The sequence below is a fragment of the Micromesistius poutassou genome, assembly GCF_964030765.1.
Source record: "Micromesistius poutassou genome assembly, chromosome: 21".
Classification (NCBI taxonomy): domain Eukaryota; kingdom Metazoa; phylum Chordata; class Actinopteri; order Gadiformes; family Gadidae; genus Micromesistius; species Micromesistius poutassou.
This window is the reverse complement of record NC_140291.1, coordinates 2,086,737-2,105,658: the sequence shown is the minus strand read 5'-3', so window position 1 is coordinate 2,105,658 and position 18,922 is coordinate 2,086,737. Positions and strand designations below refer to the sequence as shown.

The window sequence follows — 18,922 nt, the reverse complement described above, 5'->3', positions numbered from 1 at the left end:
AAACTTAGGCCCCATTACCTTGACCCTATTTTGCGATCATTTCGGGTCTGTTTTTGAGACAGGTCCAGTAGCATGTGTCTTGGGAGATTCCATAACAGGAGGACTAAGACCAACTGTGAAAGCATCCATGACGCATTGAGGACCCATGGAGAGCCGATCGCTCTGACCAGTCGGAGACCAGTCGGTCATGGCTGCATATGGCCCCATTCTTTGAGCAGTGTGAACGCTTATGTTTCCTGGGCCACATTTGAGGACCGCCTACTCCACAGACAGAATAGATTTCAGCACTCATAGCACTCATTCACGCAGCAACGGTTTCATATTAAAGACAAATGAAATTAATCAAACCGTGCAGGCTGGTTTTGTCCACGACGTAGGACGTTTGGAGCGGCCCATCGCTATATCAAGAGTGTGTCAAACATCTTGGGCTAACAGAAACCAGTGCCATTGCTCTGCACCAGACTGTGATTAGGGACAACGGCTGCTGGTGCTGCTGCTGCTAGACGTATGGAACATCCCCCTGACCTTAGCGGCTGGCGGTTGCCATCACTCACCTTTGCCGCTGGAGTTGCCGTTCCGCGGTGAGGCCAGCCGGGGGCCGCGTGCTGCTGCTAGTGCAGCCGGCGGCGAGGAGAAAGTAGGGGCCAGCGGGGAGGACGATGGCCGAGACGCGATGGGCCAGACTACCATCTCCCCATTGGTGCACAGATGGAGATGGTCAGGCAAACTCCTGAGCAGAGTCTGCAGCGGGGCCAGCCTACACGGCAGCACACAAGCGTGGTCATCATATACCGCGGCCAAAGGTACAGTCAGGCAGCGTAAGGTGATAGTAGGTGATCTGCCTTCGTTCATCTACTGATGTGAGCTTACCTTTTGGACGTCCCGAGGCGCAGGGGTTTCCCGTAGTTGCGCTGGTAGAGGCCGTGGATCTCCTGTATGGAGAGACCCTCCGGGTAGCCGTTGCACAGCCGGACGACCTCCTTTTGTATCTCCTCCATGGTGTCCCGCTGGTCTGAAGCATAGTTTGAAATCACATTGTTAGAACCATACCCTGTGACACTTTAAGGAGTTATCCGAGCAGGCACGGAGAATAAACTAATCTATTATTTCAGAAAGAGAAAAAGAGACCAATATATATATATAGATAGATAAGGAAAAACCGGGTTCACACCTGTTCTTACTTTAACTCATTATAACTCGATTATTATTATAACGATTATGTTGCAGAGAACTGAACTCAAGCCGGATATAAACAGTCACACTCAAACACAAAGGACTTATGCATAGGCATGGCAAGAGGCTGAGGGCAATTTCTAGACGCATTTCACACCCAGTAACCCATCAATTACTTGTCATTCTGTGGACGTCACAAACAAGCATAATGAAATGCATTGGTCCGCTAGTTTGAACACATCTTAAAACTTGCATTATCGTTCGTTCAATCAAAACGGTGTGTACCGATTGCTCCTCCAGGAAAACACAATGGTCCCCTTGAAAGCAAATCGAGCCATGCAACAGTTAGCGATTAGCTATCGTGAGGTATTAGCCCGGCTAAATAACTGGATTAACAAATGAATACCAGGTGATTGTGTGATGTATAATAACTACCATATAATGTGCTTATATGCTGTTCATTTCTCCTTGTACATGTCGCCTCCGATGCTCACTCATCCCAAGACCCTTGCCAATAACATTCTCTGCAGCGTTCACAACATGTATTGGACATGAGCAGCACTTAGGTCCACTAGTAGCACACTAGCAGAGTGGCCCTGGTTTAATTCGGTGTTGTATAGGTGAGCCCCAGCTCCGAAAATCACTTTTTTGGTTAAACGCAAAGTGGAAACTGGAGCGTTGGCGGTAGAATAGATGCAGCGCAGCGGTCACGTGGTCATCTGACGTCATTTGTATACTCTTGTACGACAACGTCTAGTGGACAAACTTCGTTCACTTCGTCGATTCGTTAAATGTAGTGGAGCGACTGATAAAAATTCAGAAGAGCCTATTATAGTATTGTAAACTGTGCGTTTCTGTCATGTTGGTCATAATATGTCTAATAATGATTGATATTGATTTGATTACAGTAATGTAAAGGAACGCAAAATGTGACATTAATGCGATTAATCACGATTAAATATTTTAATCGTTTGACAGCACTAGTTATAATACATTTATTAAATGTGATGTCATGTGTCATGATGATTTAAGATCAGATTATAAACAAGGCGATGAATGGACTTTAATCAAAGATCTCACTTCATATAATTCATGTGTAATCTATAACTTCATGTAACTACAATGTTTAATATGTAACCTTGTTTTTATGTAATTCTTACTAAATTACTGTATTACTGTATTACTGAATGTATTGTGGTCAGCGGGGGCGGGAAGATAAATGCTAACGGGGAACGGGAAGGCCCATAGTTTAGAGCATTGTGATTGGCCAAGGGCATGTTGGGAGAACAACACAATGGAAATATAATTCGGGTCTTGAAGACCCTTCGGGAGTTCTTTGCCAAACAAACTCAGGTACTGTTGTTACTCTGCGTAGTGACAATAAAGCCTTGATCATTCAACCCTAGTCCTTCTCGACCTCTCGTAGTTAAATAGTAACCAAACCAAATGGATTATTATCAATCAATGCACCTTAGGGTGAGGTGACCTTTTCTGGACAGACACCAGTCCCGCCCCTCTCTCTCACCGCTCTTTCATTTGGAGGACATCCGTCTCTTTCATCATCCAGGACATCCGTTGTGAGGAGGGAACCTGGAGGCCCAGCGGGTATAGGCTATATCCAAAACATATGCAAAAACTTTCCCCATAATGCTTACTGTGCACCTTGAATATATAAATTGTATTTAGAAAAGCATGCAATTCAATGAATTAATCATTTACCGTTCAGATAACTTACCTTTGTTTATTTAAGACTGTGGACCAAAGTCTGAATAGTTGAAAATAGTCTCACACTGTTTTGCTTTTTTGTCAATTACCATTCCTATCCATGCAGGTTGCAGATATGACAGAAGAAGAGCTGTATACCGTGCACAAGGGTGTGTATTTACTCAAAGGCATTCATACCACAGAGAGCCTGAAATACTACGAGGAGTTCTCTTTTCAGCCAGATGACATTCTGATTGTTACTTATCCCAAGTCAGGTAAGTGTTTTCCTGGTCACTCAGTGGAAGTAAATGGTGAATGATTGATGCAACAAATAGGTCATTTAGCTAAACTAGTTAAAAAAAAAAAAATAGGTGGAAAGTTGAATAATACGTTGTTATAAATTGTTATACATTTATATATATTATGTTGTTGTTTTCATCGTGTCAAAAGCAAAGGTTAACATTAATTTAAATGGAAGCAATGGTTTAGGTCTGAGGAATTCAGGAATACTGTGTGAGCAACAGAGCAGACCTACAGAAGATGTGTTTAACACCGGTAACATTAAGTATGGACATGGACATAGACTATGTGTAATAAACCACGACAGGGTGTCCCATTATTGCAAATAATGACCCGGACACCCTGTCTATTCTGCTTAATACACGTTAACAACAGATGATAGTACTTTCATCTGAAATTGAAATATTCCTCCTTGATCCTGATCAATCAGGATCAAGTATTCAACAACATTGTGGCATAAATGTTAGAATTATGATATTTAAAAAATGATATCATCAACCAGTTGGCAAAAAAGACGTGCATGTACCAAATAAGACAACAGCACCACAAACCCCAAAATAACACCCTGCGTGATGCTTTCAGGGACAACATGGATGCAGGAGATAGTACCTCTGATCCTGAGCCGGGGGGACCCAGCAGTGGTGGAAACTGTGCCCAACTGGGTCCGGGTCCCGTGGTTGGAGTCCAAAACACGTGACCTCAACCTGGAACAGAGACCGTCCCCGCGCGTCTTCACCACTCACTTCCATTACAACATGATGCCAACTGGCTTCCTCAAGGTCAAACCGAGGGTAAGCGATGCAGCTATGGAGCCATACAGATTCATTATGGAAACTATGGAAATATCCCTGAACACTGCTATTTATATATTCTGAACTATTTGTATAGTCATGCTTTATTATGTTTTTTTATTATGTCATTGAGCAGATGCTTTTCTCTGCTAGATGAGTTGGGATGAGCAACAATCAAAATATTATTGCTGAGGTGAAGCCACGTGTGTGTGTGTGTGTGTGTGTGTGTGTGTGTGTGTGTGTGTGTGTGTGTGTGTGTGTGTGTGTGTGTGTGTGTGTGTTCGTTGTTATTTCAGGTCATTTATGTGATGAGGAACCCGAGAGATGTATTCACTTCCTACTTTCACTTTAGTAGGATGGCCTCCTTCTTGGTTAATCCAGGGACACAGAAGGAATTTCTCCACAAATTCCTTGATGGAAAAGGTGTGTATGGATTGCTTGTCGAAGTCAAAGTCAGCTGTATTGTCAATTTCTTCACCAGGTACCAGGCATACAAAGGAATCGAAAAGTCGTTTCTCACCATCCCACGGAGAAAGAGATAAAGTGCAGTACAACAGATAAAGACATTTACTAATCCTAAAAAGAAACAATAAAATATAAGAGTCTACTATGTATACGTATTGTCGTGACAATTCCCCTTTCACAGAGATTGCGTCTAGGCCAGGTGAGATTCCCACTGCAAAAAGCACACAATACATTGGAAAGCAATTGTCCTAGGTTTTAATGCATGCATACATTAGACTCCTCTCTAGCAGAGTGAGTCCAGAATACAGGTTGACATCATCAGGTTGGCTCATCAAAGAAGAGAGGAGAAGGCTAAAGGGCAAATTCTTCTCCTTACGACCCTTTTGTCCCAACACCTAGGAAAACAGTGGTCTTCTGTTTTACGACAAACTCAAATTCCAGATGCCTATCTTTGTGACGTTTTCACCCAAGCACAACGATCAATAGACAGCTGATGATGTGAGCAAGACAAACAAGGCTGAAACTGAGGACAATACAAGTTATACAAGAACAGACAAACTTATCAAACAATAGGTCAAACATGTGGATTTTTCCATCACAGTATATATGTATACCGTATATCGTGTATAACGTTTGTTCACTGTATAACGATCTTCGATCTTCAGCCATCAACTTTTGTCTTCTCTAATCAGTGTTCTTCGGGTCGTGGTTCGACCACGTAAAGGGCTGGCTGTCTGCTGGAGAGCAGCAGCACATCATGTACATCTCCTACGAAGAGATGATCCTGGTAAGAAGACGGCAAATACAGCTCAAGATGCCCCTCTGTTTATCATGTACACTATAACAATCCAGATCAATCTTACAATTTAAAGTGGTTGTATATAATACCACTAATTGTAATCATGACACTTTAAACACATAGATATTCTGTTTTCATTTATTCTATTAAATCCTCAAATCATATGTATGATTTTATATAGAAGCTCTAAGGTTCAATAGTTACTCAACATTTGGAACCCCTGAATGTTGAAATATAGAATCTTCCACAATCCACTTGCCATCCAACCTCATTTGCAGTAGACTGAAATATAATACTTCCCATGGATTTCTTGGGTTCCTCTAAATAATAATAAGTAAGCACACGTGTATAATTCTATGTAGACAAATCATTTATAGAGTATCTGTCGCTGCAGTGTCTTTCTTCCTGCTACACTGATGGAGATAGGACATATTTATATATATATATATATATATTTATATATACCTTACTTTACCTTATATATTTTTTTTTTCATATATATTTGAGTAAGCGAGTGATAAGTTGGCCTGTATACATGCATGTGGGACATTTAGTTTCCTGTTAATTGACAGTGACTTGCAGTAAAGGTGACCACTATGGTCATTCACAAAAAACGTGAATGATCTTGTGAAGGAATGGTTTGTTTTTTGAAAGTTGTTTTTTGAAAGTTGTATTTCGATTTTTTAAAGCAATATAACATTAATAATTGATTGTTGTGCCAATTATATTTTGCTTTGGTTTTATACTGAGGTAATGCTATAGGATACTTCGACGACTATTTAAGGCAAACAAATAACTATTTCTTCAATTACTTAAAAGATAATGGAGGAAATAGCCCAACTCCCCTGGTTCATAGTGAGTAGTAGCTCCTTTCCATATCCTATTCAGGCTGGGATTGACACAAAGAAATCGGATTGATACAAAGAGAGACAATGCTGCTGATGATGAGGATGATGATGATAATAAATACTTCTGTAACTGTGCTTTGGTGACCTCGGTTGCTCTAGGACCTGGAGGCCTCTGTGACTTGGCTGGCTCGGTTCGTGGACATATCTCTGGATTCTGAGATGATAAGGAAGATTGCCGAGCGATGTGTGTTTAAGAATATGAAAAAGAACAAAATGTCGAACTACTCCAGCGTCTCCAGTAAAATGCTTGACCAGAATGTGTCAGAGTTCCTTAGGAAAGGTAAGGGATTACAAAGAGCAGAAACCCACATTTATGGTTAATCATATCATTGGCCCTCAATACTCATGTATCATATATTTTCTTTTTCAGGTATTTCTGGAGACTGGAAGAACCATCTAACCGTAGCAGAAGCGGAATACTTTGATGAATTATACCGAAAGAAAATGCAGGATGTAAAATACAAATTTATTTGGGATTAGTTTTGTGTGGTCAATCATTTCCTGGGGCAAAGCCAACCCATTGGATAAGTACTATTACTAACGGCTATGATTCATCATGATTTAAAATCACAATCAGCATCTCAAATTAGTATTTGTAAGATAATTTTGTCTTGTTAACTTAGTAAGGTTTCTTCAGAACAGGTGTAACATAGCAGTGGTCTAAAAATGATAAGGCATTAGTTCTGTTTTTGCTCTCCATGAAGTGTGTTAATTAGCTGGGACTAGCTCAGAGAAGATTTGACTGATTTGCCAGATGAATACAGACTGTGATTTCATCAAAATGCCTTTCAATTCTTGAAATTAATTATATCTCACATATATTAATATGTTTTTACTCGATTGTGGGTCCAGGACACATTCCATACCTGTGAATAAAAGTTTATAATCTGATAATAACAACTTGGGTATCAACTCAGTTACACAAAATTATACTTTCTAACTATTTGCTTTCTATAATGTGTGTTAATTTGCTGTGACTAGCTCAGAAAAGATTTGACTGATTTGCCTTCATGAATACAGACTGTGATTTCATTAAAATGCCTTTAAATTCTTGAAATGAATCTCACAAAAAAATATGTATATGCTCCAAGACTCAATCCATACCTGGGAATAAAAGTTGATCATTTGATAATAACAACTTGGGAATCTCATAACACGTTTGCTTGATCTGATAAAACAGCGCCACTTGGCGGCTCAGGGCTGGAATGTCGTCTAGACAATAACAACCCCCTCCCATCCCGAGACGGAAGAAAACATTACCCAGACCATCTCGATTGTTAAGACAAACAGATCGAAAGCTTTATTGAAAATGATTCTTTCTAACTTCGCTAATCGCATTGTGAACCACACCTACAGGTCGGATCTAGTATGAATACGAACTGGTTAACGAAAGCGCAAAGACGATCACACACACACAAGATAAAAGATCGCGACGAAATCTCCAAGCTGCAGGTTAGCGCGGTAAAAAAAATCATCACACATGGTTAGATTCTCCTTTATATGCCTTCATATGCATGGGCATGGAGAGAGTGTTGGATTCTGCAGTGTGCTTATAACACATGCATGGGTTATACTGTTATTGTTCTGTCTGTGTACGTATTGTCAACAAAATGGAGGACAAGCTGTCGTTATAGTCTTAGTTTTAGTTAGACATACCTTTTAAATTGTTGTTCAGATAAGAGAGATAGTGAGTGACTGAATGGGTAAGTGAGAGATAGTGAGAGAGGGATAGTCTGAGCGTGTGTGTGTTGTGTGTGTGTGTGTGTGTGTGTGTGTGTGTGTGTGTGTGTGTGTGTGTGTGTGTGTGTGTGTGTGTGTGTGTGTGTGTGTGTGTGTGTGTGTGTGTGTGTGTGTGTGGATTGCGCTTTAAGAGGCCTGACGTTGTATTATGTTCCGTTATGTTCTTCTTAGGGTTAGCAGAATTCAGAGTCTCAAACCGAAGCTGGTTTAATTTACGACATGAGTGACATGGGCGATGCAGAAAGCGCCCCGGGGACGTCTGGATGTGGCAGCCGGGCCGGACTGGGGTTCGCCCTGGGGAGAGGGCATCCAGGACGCCTGTCGGGGCTCTCCTCCCCCGTACCGCCAGGAAGACTGACATCTCTGAAATCCAGAGACCTCACCTTGGGCGGACTAAAAAAGCCAAAGGTACAGGGTGGAAGACAGTGGCTGTTTTTTTTTAAACAGCACTAAACTCATAACGAAAAGTAAACCGGACGACCTGTTTCATTCCCGACAGAAAATCTTCGAGCCAAACGTCAAAGCTGTGAGGAAAAGTAAAGACGAGTAAGTGGCCGGCAATAAATAACTTACACAATATATAAGTTAATAAATGATTAAATGAAATAACGCATTTTGACCAATGAGGACCTGGTTCGTTATTTGCTTCACGTGTTGCTCGTCAGCAGGCTACGAGAAGACATTGCGGAGGTGCCGAAGAAAGAGAGAAGAAAGCGAGATGAGAAGCAGAGAGAGAGCCGAGGGAGGAGAAGAGAGAGACCGCAGACCATCCAGTCTCACTCCATCTTTGAACAAGGACCTGCCGACACCATGCGCAAAACAGGTTCCCCCCCCCCTCCCTATACCATGCCCATCATAAGGGACCAGAGTCCAAAAGCAAAGTCAAAGTCTAAGCAAAGCAGCCAAAAAAGAGCCGGTATAGAATGAACTGTGAACCAAAATGTTGAATCTCTGAAGCGTAATGCAGGACATGTGATTCATGCCATTCATACGTGATGAATGACCTTTACGCTGAATCAGTTGTCACGGGATCGATTGAGCGACTGATCGTTGCAGTCCTAACGTACATCGATTTCTGTGGTGGACCCCCTCCCTCCCTCCCCCCCTCCTTCCCTCCCTCCCCAGCGTGGCGGGGGACCCCCGATCTGGGCGAGGCCGCAGCGTCTCCTGTGGGGAAGGCGGTGAAGAAGGAGGGAAGGGATTCGGAGCAGGACGAGGATGAGATGCTGTTCAAACTGCAGCGCGACGACGTGAGTAGACACTCTCTCTCTCTCTCTCTCTCTATCCCTCTGTTCCTCTCTCTCTCTCTCTCTCTCTCTCTCTCTCTCTCTCCCTCTGTTCCTCTTTCTCTTTCTGTCTCTCTCTCTCCCTCTCTCTATCCCTCTGTTCCTCTCTCTCTCCCTCTCTCTTTCTCTCTCTCTCGCTCTCTCTCTCTTAGTTCCTCTCTCTCTCTCTCTCCCTCTCTCTCTCCCTCTGTTCCTCTCTGTCTGTCTCTCTCTCTCTCTCCCTCTCTCTCTATCCCTCTGTTCCTCTCTCTCTCCCTCTCTCTTTCTCTCTCTCTCTATCCCTCTGTCTGTCTCTCTCTCTCTCTATCCCTCTGTTCCTCTCTCTCTCCCTCTCTCTCGCTCTTTCTCTCTCTGTTCCTCTCTCTCTCTCTCTCTGTTCCTCTCTCTCTCCCTCTCTCTCTCTATCCCTCTCTCTCCCTCTCTCTCTCTATCCCTCTGTTCCTCTCTCTCGCTCTATCCATCTGTTCCTCTCTCTCTCTCTCTTTCTCTCTCTCTCTCTGTTCCTCTCTCTCTCTCTCTCTCTCCCACATTTCTCTAAACCCACACTACATATAGGAAGTACCTTCAAGGTAGTACTACAACAGTATACCAGTAAAGTCAAATAAAACTAATTGCAATAGATCAACGCAAATATGACGCAAAACAAAATGTCTAAAATAATAAACTCTTCAAAATTCACCTTCCTTTGTAAAGCGTGGCCTATTAAGATTGATTGAGTGATAGCCCCCCCGCCCCCAAAGTACATCTTAAATTTATGTAACACACATTTCCATTAACCACAAAAGTTCAAACGTTTCCTATTGCTGAAGTTTAGTGAAGATATGTTTGAAAAGGTGGAAAAGGTGGAACAACCTGTACTAGTACTGTATGGTGTCTCCTAAAGGTTGTAAGGTGGCCCTTTCATGTCTCTCTCTCTCTCTCTCTCTCTCTCCCCCAAAAACAGTTCATAGACGACCCTGACCTGAGGAACGATGCGCGGCTGAGGCCCGTCCAGCTGCCTCTTTACCAGACTCATACCAACTTCCAGAAGACAGAGACGCCTCTGGTCACTGGCACGACATGTAAGACACGTTCACAGCAGTGGGCTACTGAACGACTAGACTCTCATTGGAAGTGCTTTTCCACCACTTAAGATAAGATACACTTTATTGTCCTTGGAAGGAAATATGTCTTGGACTCCAATGCTGTCATATAAAGCTACTTTACAGTAATAACAGTACAGGTACAGACAATACATACATATAGGCCCCATAATAACATATACACAGTATACAAGAAACAGTGCGATGCATACGTACACACACACACACCCGCCCAAACCCTCCCTCGCCCACTGTATCATACCATGGGTCATGATCAATAGTACAATTGCACAGTTTGTTTGGTCCTGGGGGCATTTAGGATCTTAATTGAGGTGGGCACAAATGAATTCCTAAAACGGTTGCACTTGCTACACTTGCTTTCTGTTCTCATGTGTTCCATAGCGACTTGTCTAGAGACCTTGTGATGTATCCACGCTTATATATACGTTTATACACTAACTACTACTGTGTAAGAAATAATGAGGTTTTCACAGATATCTGTCAGTTAGCGTTTATTGCAGTCATTCCGAAAATAATAATAACAATTTGCCTGCGTCTTTTTGTCATTTGTAATTGACTTGTTTGTCTGTGTTTGTGTTAACGGTTCTGTAAAAGCCGTTCTGAACATGACTTACATCAAGCATCTAACGACCCCGACTCAAAGTCCATTAATCCTACTAGCATGCAGCGACGCACAACTACACCGCTGTTTATGGGCACTCACGAGTAGGGCTGCTCGATTATGGAAAAAATCATAATCACGATTATTTTGGTCAATATTGAAATCTCGATTATTCAAACGATTATTTTTGAGTTTGAAAACATGATGCATTTATTCATAATTTCTCTCCAAAAAAAACACTTTGTAAATGAGAACTTGAAAAAATGAAATTTCCCCTTAAAAATATACACAAAATGGTCAAATTGCAATTTCTATAATTTTTTTATTTTATTTTTTAATCGTTTCAACTCGATTATATTAGTTTGGTGATCGTTTCACTCTGAAATCGAAATCGCGATCAAAATTCAATCGCCCAGCCCTACTCACGAGGCTTCACTTGTGTCATACATGTTCTAATTCTAACGCTTTTATTCTCCCTCTTCATTGCCACAGTTAAAGAGGACCCATCCCTTCAGTCTTCCGCCGAGTCCCCCGTCTCGGGGACGACAGGTGCTGGCTGCGACGCCCCGGGGAGAAGATCCGGGTCCCAGATGCGGGCAGCGGAGCTACCGGGGCACGGGGAAACCCCGACCCTGGGGAAGCTCTTCCACGAGCTCAGCCTGAGCGGGAAGGAGGAGCTCTTCTTCATCCAGCTGCCGGACTGCATGCCGGGGCCCCCAGCGGCGGCCCAGGGCGAGGCGGACCCCGCGGGGGGCCCCGCCACGGCGGCCGAGAAGGCCCCCGGCGTCAGGCGGGCCGCCCAGCCCCCCCCGCCGCCGCCACCGGTGAGTCGACACCAGGGGCCGAGGCGTCCGTGTGTGTGTGGGCGTAGCCGATTGTGTGTATTTTCATGACGTGTGTAAATGTTGAACTGTTGAATATTAAATTGTGTACATCTTTTTTTTGACTTTTCTTTGTTTCATGAAAAGCTGGTACTCCAGGCCGACGGAAATTAATCTTCAACATGTTCAAAAGCATGTTGAAGACTATTTGCGTCTTTGAATTGGTCCACTCCGGTGCACTAATTGAAGCGCGTGAACAAGTGAACAACTGATACAGACTAACGCCCCTTGCCCACTGTGGGCGTGAGAGTGGGCGTGTCCGACGCATTGGGGTAAAACAAGATCTGCGTATAATGTGCGTATAACGCGATCTGATTGGGTGACGGATCCGTCGCCGCCTCAAAAGTTTAACTTTTCTCAACTTTCGGACGCAAGAGACGGAGCCGATTTGACGGACGGACCCACAATGCATTTCGGGAGCGTCCCATTGTAAAGTCAATGAGATCCGTCGACGGACGTGCACAGTGGGTAGGGGGTGATATTCCAACACTTTATCCCACGATTCATAGCGTTTTTCTTTCCCTTTGTGTCCCACGGCTACCGTCGGGCAGAAGGCGCCGCTCAGGCAAAGACAAGCGGCGCTGTCAGACTTCTCCGAGGGCATGCTGGGTAAACTGCTGGTCAGACGCTCGGGTCGCGTCCAGCTGAAACTCGGAGACAACATCATGGACGTGTCTGAGGGCGCGGCCTTCTCATTCCTCCAGGTGTGCATTTATATACACAAGTATCATCTTGGCGTTTTTTTCAGAACAACAACCACCAATAGACTCACTTATTGAGTTTTGAGATTTCATCTTGTTCTCGACTACTGTATGTCTTCACCATAACTTAATAACTGTGACGCTTCCGTCTGCTAACATAAGATTACTTTACACACCTGCTTCTTACTAAATCTCTCTCTCTCTCTCTCTCTCTCTCTCAGCAACTGGTGTCGGTGCGTTTGTCTGGCGGTAGAACGGGGGACATGGCGGTGCTTGGTAACGTGGAGAGGAAACTGGTGTTCTCACCGGACTTCCAGACTCTACTGCAGGAGGCGCCGGCCCACCAGACGTCTGGGCCAAGATGACGAGCTCCTCCCTGTTAACAGTGGACTTCACCGTCTGACGGAGACACGCGACTGTCCGAACTATCAGAGATTACCAGCCTTGTCCTTCGATCTCTGAAACAAAACAAAATATCTTAAAAGCATTGCTGAAGATTGCTTTCGGCGTTCTGAAGGAATACAGACACAGTCCTGTAATGGAGTAGGATGTGTTGACGGTTATATGAAGAAATCTGCCGTTTGTCAATAATCTCCAGTGGAGAGCAGAAACACAGATTGTACTGGTGGAATTTACAGAACTTTTAGGAAGTGGCCTCGAGATGGACAAGCACCAGCAAAGTACAGTTAGTACTGATGCATTTTAGGTCTTCTGACAACAAGGAATCAAGCTTTAATGGGATGAATGCAATGTAATACAAGAGGAAAGCCCATACTCACTTGATGCACTGATGAAGATGATGTAGTAGAGTATGTGTTTTTAATGTTATATTTAGATTCTAGTTCTTTGTAGCTCTCTGGCCTTTTTATACTTGGCTTGATGAACATTTTCCATTTTGAATATAAAAACGTAGCAAAACAATGACAATTTTAACTGTTACTGCCCAAGAAGTGGTCCTTTTTCAGGTTTTTAATATGGGTTGACTGAATTACAGCAACTATTTTGTGATAAGAAAAAAAAAAATAAGTCAAAACAGGGTATGTTTTGGAACTCTGTTTACTTAAAGTTACTGACATGTTACATCAGCTCTGAGTTCTCAGTTTGAGATATTACCTTTGATGCAACCTTTGATGTTGACAGAATATTTTCACAAATGTCAAACAACATCCCTTTGTATAACGTATGTTATACGTATATGTTTTATGTATACATTTCTCTTTTATATAAATGTTCCAATTTTCAAACATGGTCATTTTGTGAAAAAAACATTTGTCAGTTTATTTGGTAACATTTAACAATGTAATAAACATGGATTTCTGCTAGATGCACATGATGCAAAACCGTTTTTGTCCAACACTGTGGGTAATAATAATGGTAACTTCATAACTGGCAGGTCTAGAACTTGACAAAACGTGAAAAAAAAAAAAAAAAACATTGCCTATACATTCAGACATTAAGGTGGAACACCTCAAAAGGCTAGCTGGTCAAATATGAGATCTTTTTTTTCATTTAGCTACAAAAAAAGTATTACAACCAAAAGAAAACAAAATATATTTTTTATACCAAAACAAAATCCAAGTGCTTTATTGCATTTGGGGATGGATATATCGTTTTTTTGTGTCATCCCAATAAAACCATTTGGAAAAAAGTTGTTGCAGAAACACAAACGTGGAGTGGCATTGCGTGGAGAAAGTGTAGGCTGCCTTTAACCGCACAATTATCAGCCGACAAGAGGACGGTATTCAATTCCCTCTGCCATTGTGGCTCGGAGACATGCCAACGACAATCTGGGGATCATCTTGGTACACAAACCACTGTCTCCTAGCAACTGACCCGTCTGAATGCCCTTCAGGAATAATGTGCTCCTGTTCACAGTAACAAACATGATCAATATGGGAGTGAAATGTTTTCTTTCGGACCTTTCATGACACACTTTCAGCCCTGGTATATTTAGCAGATTTCAAGGAATATCAAAGTGTTGTTGTTCCTCTGCCGGGCAATGTGGAAAAATACAACCGAGCGGTCGTTGAAAGAGAACATTGGCACCGTTTTTCAAGAAATGACTGATTCGGGTCAAAGGTCTGTCCCTTTGTACTACGGTAGCATTCATGACAATGACAGCGCCTCCTGGTTGCAACGGGATGGGATTAGAGCCCTAGAACCTCCTGGTTATATACTGTGTTTGTGAGCATTTCAGTAGTCTGGGTTCCAGTGGTCAAGCTCGCCTTACTCCTGCTACTACTTCTTACTCCTGGTGGCAGTCCCAGCCGTCTTCCCCTTCCCAACGGCCTTCACCGCGGTCTTCTTCTTACCGGCCGGCGCTTTGGGCTTTGCCTTCACCTCCTTCTTGGCCGCCCGCTTCTTGGCAGGGGCTTTTTTGGGCCTGGTTTGTTCCCGGAGGAGGTCCTCCCGGCCTATCTCCAGCATGTGCTCCTCCCACGACTTCATCTCGTTCTTGTACCGGATCTTGTCGTCCTCCGCCAGCTGCATGTAAACCTGAAGCCAGGAGAGAAACGTGAGTGACTCTGAATGCTGTGTAGCACAAGTTCTTAGACTATTTGTATTAGGGGGGGGAGGGGGGAAGAATCCTCCATCAATAGTCGCGCTGTAAAATGGAAAGTCAGAAAAAAATTAAATACCTGTCTTTTGTAACCGAGAAGACTTCTCCAATCATCCATCAGGGAAATCAATTTTGCCTGCATTGAAAAAACAAAACAAAGAATTATTACTGCCGAGACAACCCGTGATATAATATATATCAGTTATTAATAAGGAGCATGTAACATTATATTTTATATGAACTCAATGATTTGTTTCGAGTGGCCCACCAGCATAGACATGATGGAGCAAGTCATACAATGCATCGTATATGAACTCAATGATTTGTCTTGAGTGGCCCACCGGCATAGTGAGTCCCCGGGCCTCCACGAAGTGCTCCGACATGTAGATGTTGAACGCAGAGCGCGGCCGCTTGGGCTTCCCCAAGCTGTTCATCTCCTAAAGCCACAGGGGGGAGACGGAGGGAGGGGAGCATTAACAGATTGAAGCAGACATGTTGTGCAGAGACACGCTCGGCCTCCAGGGGATACATGAGATTCTAGCCGCACCACTAGGGGTGCTGTCTGCATTCCTAAGCATCAACTCCCCTGAAGAAACGAAATGACCATGTCACCAGAATTCAACGTCAGCTTCAATGCACAATTATTCAAATAAGTGAATGGCCGTTATTATTTGCGTCATCTACGTTCATGTACAACTAACTGATTAGGCTGCTGTACGGCAAACTAATTATTTAAGCAATGACAAGTTCTGAGTTCTGCCTGGTTATCACTTACCCTCTTCCTGCGGCTCTCTTTCCTTTTAGCCATCACTTGTTTCCTTTCAAGGGCTTGTTGCTCGAACTCTGCAGGGGTGAGCCTGGCCTCGTACCTCTGGAGGTCCAGCTTGAACTGATCCCGGGCGCGCTGGAAGCCCTCTACGAAAGGCTACAGGGCAGAGGTTTTGCTCCATTGGTCACGGAAACTTACGGCTACTTTAAAAACTTTGTCTCTGGTTCTCTGGTGCAGTGTAACGAACACCGAACACAGTACGAACACAACAACAACAGCACATCCCGATAAGATGAGCTGCATTTGCACTTGATTTTACATCTGCATTTTACATCTGCAGATGTAAAATCAAGTGCTGGATTTTACATCTGTTTGACGTTGCATCTGCACGACCAGATTTAGGGCTGCGATAACCTGTGCGGGACAGGAGGGGTCGTGACCCGACCATTTGCTTGTCTGTGGACCGCTAATAATGCAATGCCGCTACAGCTACACAATCAAAGAACTAGTTCTAAAATGGTTTACACACGTCATCTCCACGGTACACACTCATGTACCACCTGGTAGGTTATGGTGACTTGGTGATTGGTCATTTTGCAAAATATGTCTTAGAACTTTTCCTTTAAAAAGATAAAGATGTACAACAAGTGCCTTTAACCTTTCAAAAGGATGATCGAAAACTTTGAACATAGAAGGATAACTTACACGTTTCTGTTCTGCAGACATCACCCTCCACTGTTGGGCTATCATCCTGATTACGTCAGTTTTCTTGATGGCTGAAAGCGTGTAAATAAAAAGAAGTCAACCAAATTTATATCGAGTCTAAAACAGATTTTCATATAAATAGAGATTTGAAAAGAAATTATGAGTAAAAATAAGAGTGAGGATTTAATGCACAGTCTAGAGTAGCAAATCATTGGATCCAACACTAATAATACAATCAGGAAAACTATATCTCTACTGACTGCTAGATCCATTTTAGAAGTAGCTCAAGAAGTGGGTATAATGATACATCTTGGACACAATACATATGTATATATATATATGGTTCAGGGACGGCGCTACACCGGGGCTAGGGGGTGCTATAGCCCCGTCAAAAATCTGTGTAGCCACAGTTGAACCACTGTGTATCATAGCTGCTTTTATTGAAAAAAAAACATAACCTCTATATAAAGTAACTGAAGTCGTGGTGAAAGTGGTTCTTAGCACCACCACCTATCGGTCAAGCTCCCCATTAGCACAGGGAGAGAAAAAGAATCCTGGCGCCGTGCCTGATATGGTTGTAGGACCAGGCCGTCTAAAACCCACGCATGATTGACCCCTACCCAAAATACCTGGGTTTTGTTGAACTATGGTGGGCTGTTGCTGCACCACGTATCTCATGTATCCATTGAGGGGTCTCTTCGGAGGTCCACCGGCCTGTGCAGTCAGACCTCTTGATGTTATGAAGAAGGACACTGGGTGGACAACACTGGTGCACCTGGACAAAATAAAAACCACGAGTTTGACTCATTGTAACTCATTTTCTGCACAATGATACTATTTCATAATCAGGCCATACTTGAATGATTGCTCTTCTAAACTCATGGGCGAATAAATAAGTACACGTTGTTTAAAACGGAAAAAAACCTTTGCAGTCAATGGTTCGTACTTGTATGCATGGTTGACACGAGTGACTCGTTTTTAGATCGACTCGTCGGCTAACAATAGCCAGCTAGCTCCCATAACAAGTTGAAGTTACCTCGCAAGAGAGCTGCTGCAGGATAAGGCACTGAAGGACTTAGCCAAGAGGCTAACACCTGCTGTCATGAGATTAAAACGCGCCATGCCTGCACGTTTTGATGTCAAACCGTTACGTGACGAAACAGACCGATCTATTGTCCTCGTTAAGCCAAGGGCGTATCACTTTTCCATTAGAAACACAGAATGACTTTGGTACAGTGGCTTCTTCCCTGCTGCCTCCGATCGACACATGCAGGACGAGCTGCAAAAGGCGCCTTCCTCCAGAACTCGCGAGATTTGGGATTGTCTCTCACGAGGCTGGCTTCCGCCCGTGCGGCCAATCACAGAAGGTCAATAAAAAATATATATGTTGTAGTAATTTAAGTCTCACAGCAGCACTTTCGATATAAACTTGAGCCGTTCCGCCTGAGCAATTTTAAATGTGTGTAAACAATAATTTATTCGTCGACTGTCTAAACGATTTAGGTCAGTCTATACGTTTTTCCGTAGAGATGCGATTTCTCAGCTTTATCATCTTGTTTATCTTGATTGTTTCCCTTTTTCCGCGTCCAATCTAACATTTCGCAAGGTATCTTCGTAATCGTTTGGCATATTCGACATTTAACCGTAGATGGTACACACAGTGAAGGATTTCGTTCAATATATAACATTACATAAACACATAAAATAATCGCACAATAACATACCAATCATTGCATCACAGTCACTCTATCAAATTAGCCTTGCACATTTGGATAACAGTTACTACTAACTAAGCTGAAGAGTAACTAACTACACTAAAGTCAAATCACAGTGACAGACAGCACAAAACGGTCAGTACAGTGATTATTATTATTATTATTATATATTATTATTGTGTGTGTTTGCTGTATGGTAATATAATTAGCATTTGTTTGCTTGAACCATAGCATGCATAAGGCTTGAACAGACACGTAGATGTTAAACTTAACGTAACTAATTGGATGTGTTTCACAGATATATTATGTAGCATGTAGGCCTATCATTTGTGGGGCAGTGCAGGGGCTACATATCATTACTTCATGGTTGTTTTATTATGAACCTGGGCCCATCTCTCTCTATAGTTTTTTTACACATAGGTCTCATACTTCCAACCAGCAATTGTTAATTTCATGAGAGTCAGTACATGAAGAAAATAATTATTTTTGCTCTTATGAGAAACAGAATGCAACTTTTTTTTTTCTCAGCTTGAGTAATTGTATTATTTGAATAAGGAATACTAAGTCATTTATTATTTAGGAACTAATTTGAATACATATTCAAATCAAGGTGCTGTTTGTGAATAGAAACCAAGTGAGGACTGTAGGTCCTATTTCTACATTTAGTTGTTGCTGTCCTCAACATCAAAAATAGAGAGAGAGAGAATAATTAAATCTCATG

The 18,922-nt window shown here is 42.7% G+C and overlaps 4 protein-coding genes across 7 annotated transcripts in view; 2 read left to right on the top strand and 2 right to left on the bottom strand.

The window, feature by feature from the left end:
* Window positions 1–1,818, bottom strand: part of LOC311366746 (uncharacterized protein) — a gene marked incomplete at its 3' end in the record, with an annotated part of 38,255 nt that extends 36,437 nt beyond the window's left edge. Inside the window, exons 1-3 of the mRNA XM_084485538.1 lie at window positions 1,609–1,818; window positions 871–1,012; window positions 555–757 (exon numbers count right to left, since the gene is read on the bottom strand). Coding sequence (XP_084341664.1) covers window positions 555–757; window positions 871–998 — 331 coding nt within the window. The 5' untranslated portion in view covers window positions 999–1,012; window positions 1,609–1,818. The remainder of the gene's footprint in view (window positions 1–554; window positions 758–870; window positions 1,013–1,608) is intronic.
* Window positions 1,819–2,711: 893 nt separating this feature from the next.
* Window positions 2,712–7,262, top strand: LOC311366888 (sulfotransferase 2B1-like; the record flags this gene model as incomplete). Of its 2 annotated transcripts, XM_084485666.1 has the most annotated exons (7): window positions 2,712–2,778; window positions 3,005–3,152; window positions 3,760–3,968; window positions 4,265–4,391; window positions 5,126–5,220; window positions 6,240–6,420; window positions 6,511–7,262. In XM_084485666.1, 6 exons carry the CDS (start codon window positions 3,014–3,016, stop codon window positions 6,618–6,620), a joined length of 861 nt encoding a protein of 286 aa, XP_084341792.1. In that variant the 3' UTR covers window positions 6,621–7,262. The 2 variants fall into 2 exon arrangements, with proteins under 2 accessions (XP_084341792.1, XP_084341791.1); XM_084485665.1 differs by lacking the exon at window positions 2,712–2,778 and having other exon boundaries at window positions 2,999–3,152.
* Window positions 7,263–7,417: 155 nt separating this feature from the next.
* Window positions 7,418–13,567, top strand: LOC311366474 (DNA-directed RNA polymerase III subunit RPC4). Of its 3 annotated transcripts, XM_084485261.1 has the most exons (9): window positions 7,418–7,623; window positions 8,052–8,288; window positions 8,380–8,426; window positions 8,546–8,703; window positions 9,006–9,130; window positions 10,110–10,227; window positions 11,363–11,694; window positions 12,303–12,455; window positions 12,674–13,567. In XM_084485261.1, the coding sequence occupies exons 2-9, from the start codon at window positions 8,100–8,102 to the stop codon at window positions 12,815–12,817; spliced, it is 1,266 nt and encodes a 421-aa protein (XP_084341387.1). In that variant the 5' UTR covers window positions 7,418–7,623; window positions 8,052–8,099; the 3' UTR covers window positions 12,818–13,567. The 3 variants fall into 3 exon arrangements, with proteins under 3 accessions (XP_084341387.1, XP_084341385.1, XP_084341386.1); XM_084485259.1 differs by lacking the exon at window positions 12,674–13,567 and having other exon boundaries at window positions 7,418–7,592; window positions 11,363–12,355; XM_084485260.1 differs by lacking the exon at window positions 12,674–13,567 and having other exon boundaries at window positions 8,549–8,703; window positions 11,363–12,355.
* Window positions 13,568–13,701: 134 nt separating this feature from the next.
* Window positions 13,702–17,760, bottom strand: tfam (transcription factor A, mitochondrial). The gene is made up of 7 exons (XM_084485262.1): window positions 17,523–17,760; window positions 17,116–17,261; window positions 16,487–16,557; window positions 15,788–15,937; window positions 15,354–15,449; window positions 15,092–15,148; window positions 13,702–14,948 (listed from the first exon to the last, which is right to left on the bottom strand). The coding sequence occupies exons 1-7, from the start codon at window positions 17,606–17,608 to the stop codon at window positions 14,691–14,693; spliced, it is 864 nt and encodes a 287-aa protein (XP_084341388.1). The 5' UTR covers window positions 17,609–17,760; the 3' UTR covers window positions 13,702–14,690.
* Between the last annotated feature and the right edge of the window lie 1,162 nt (window positions 17,761–18,922).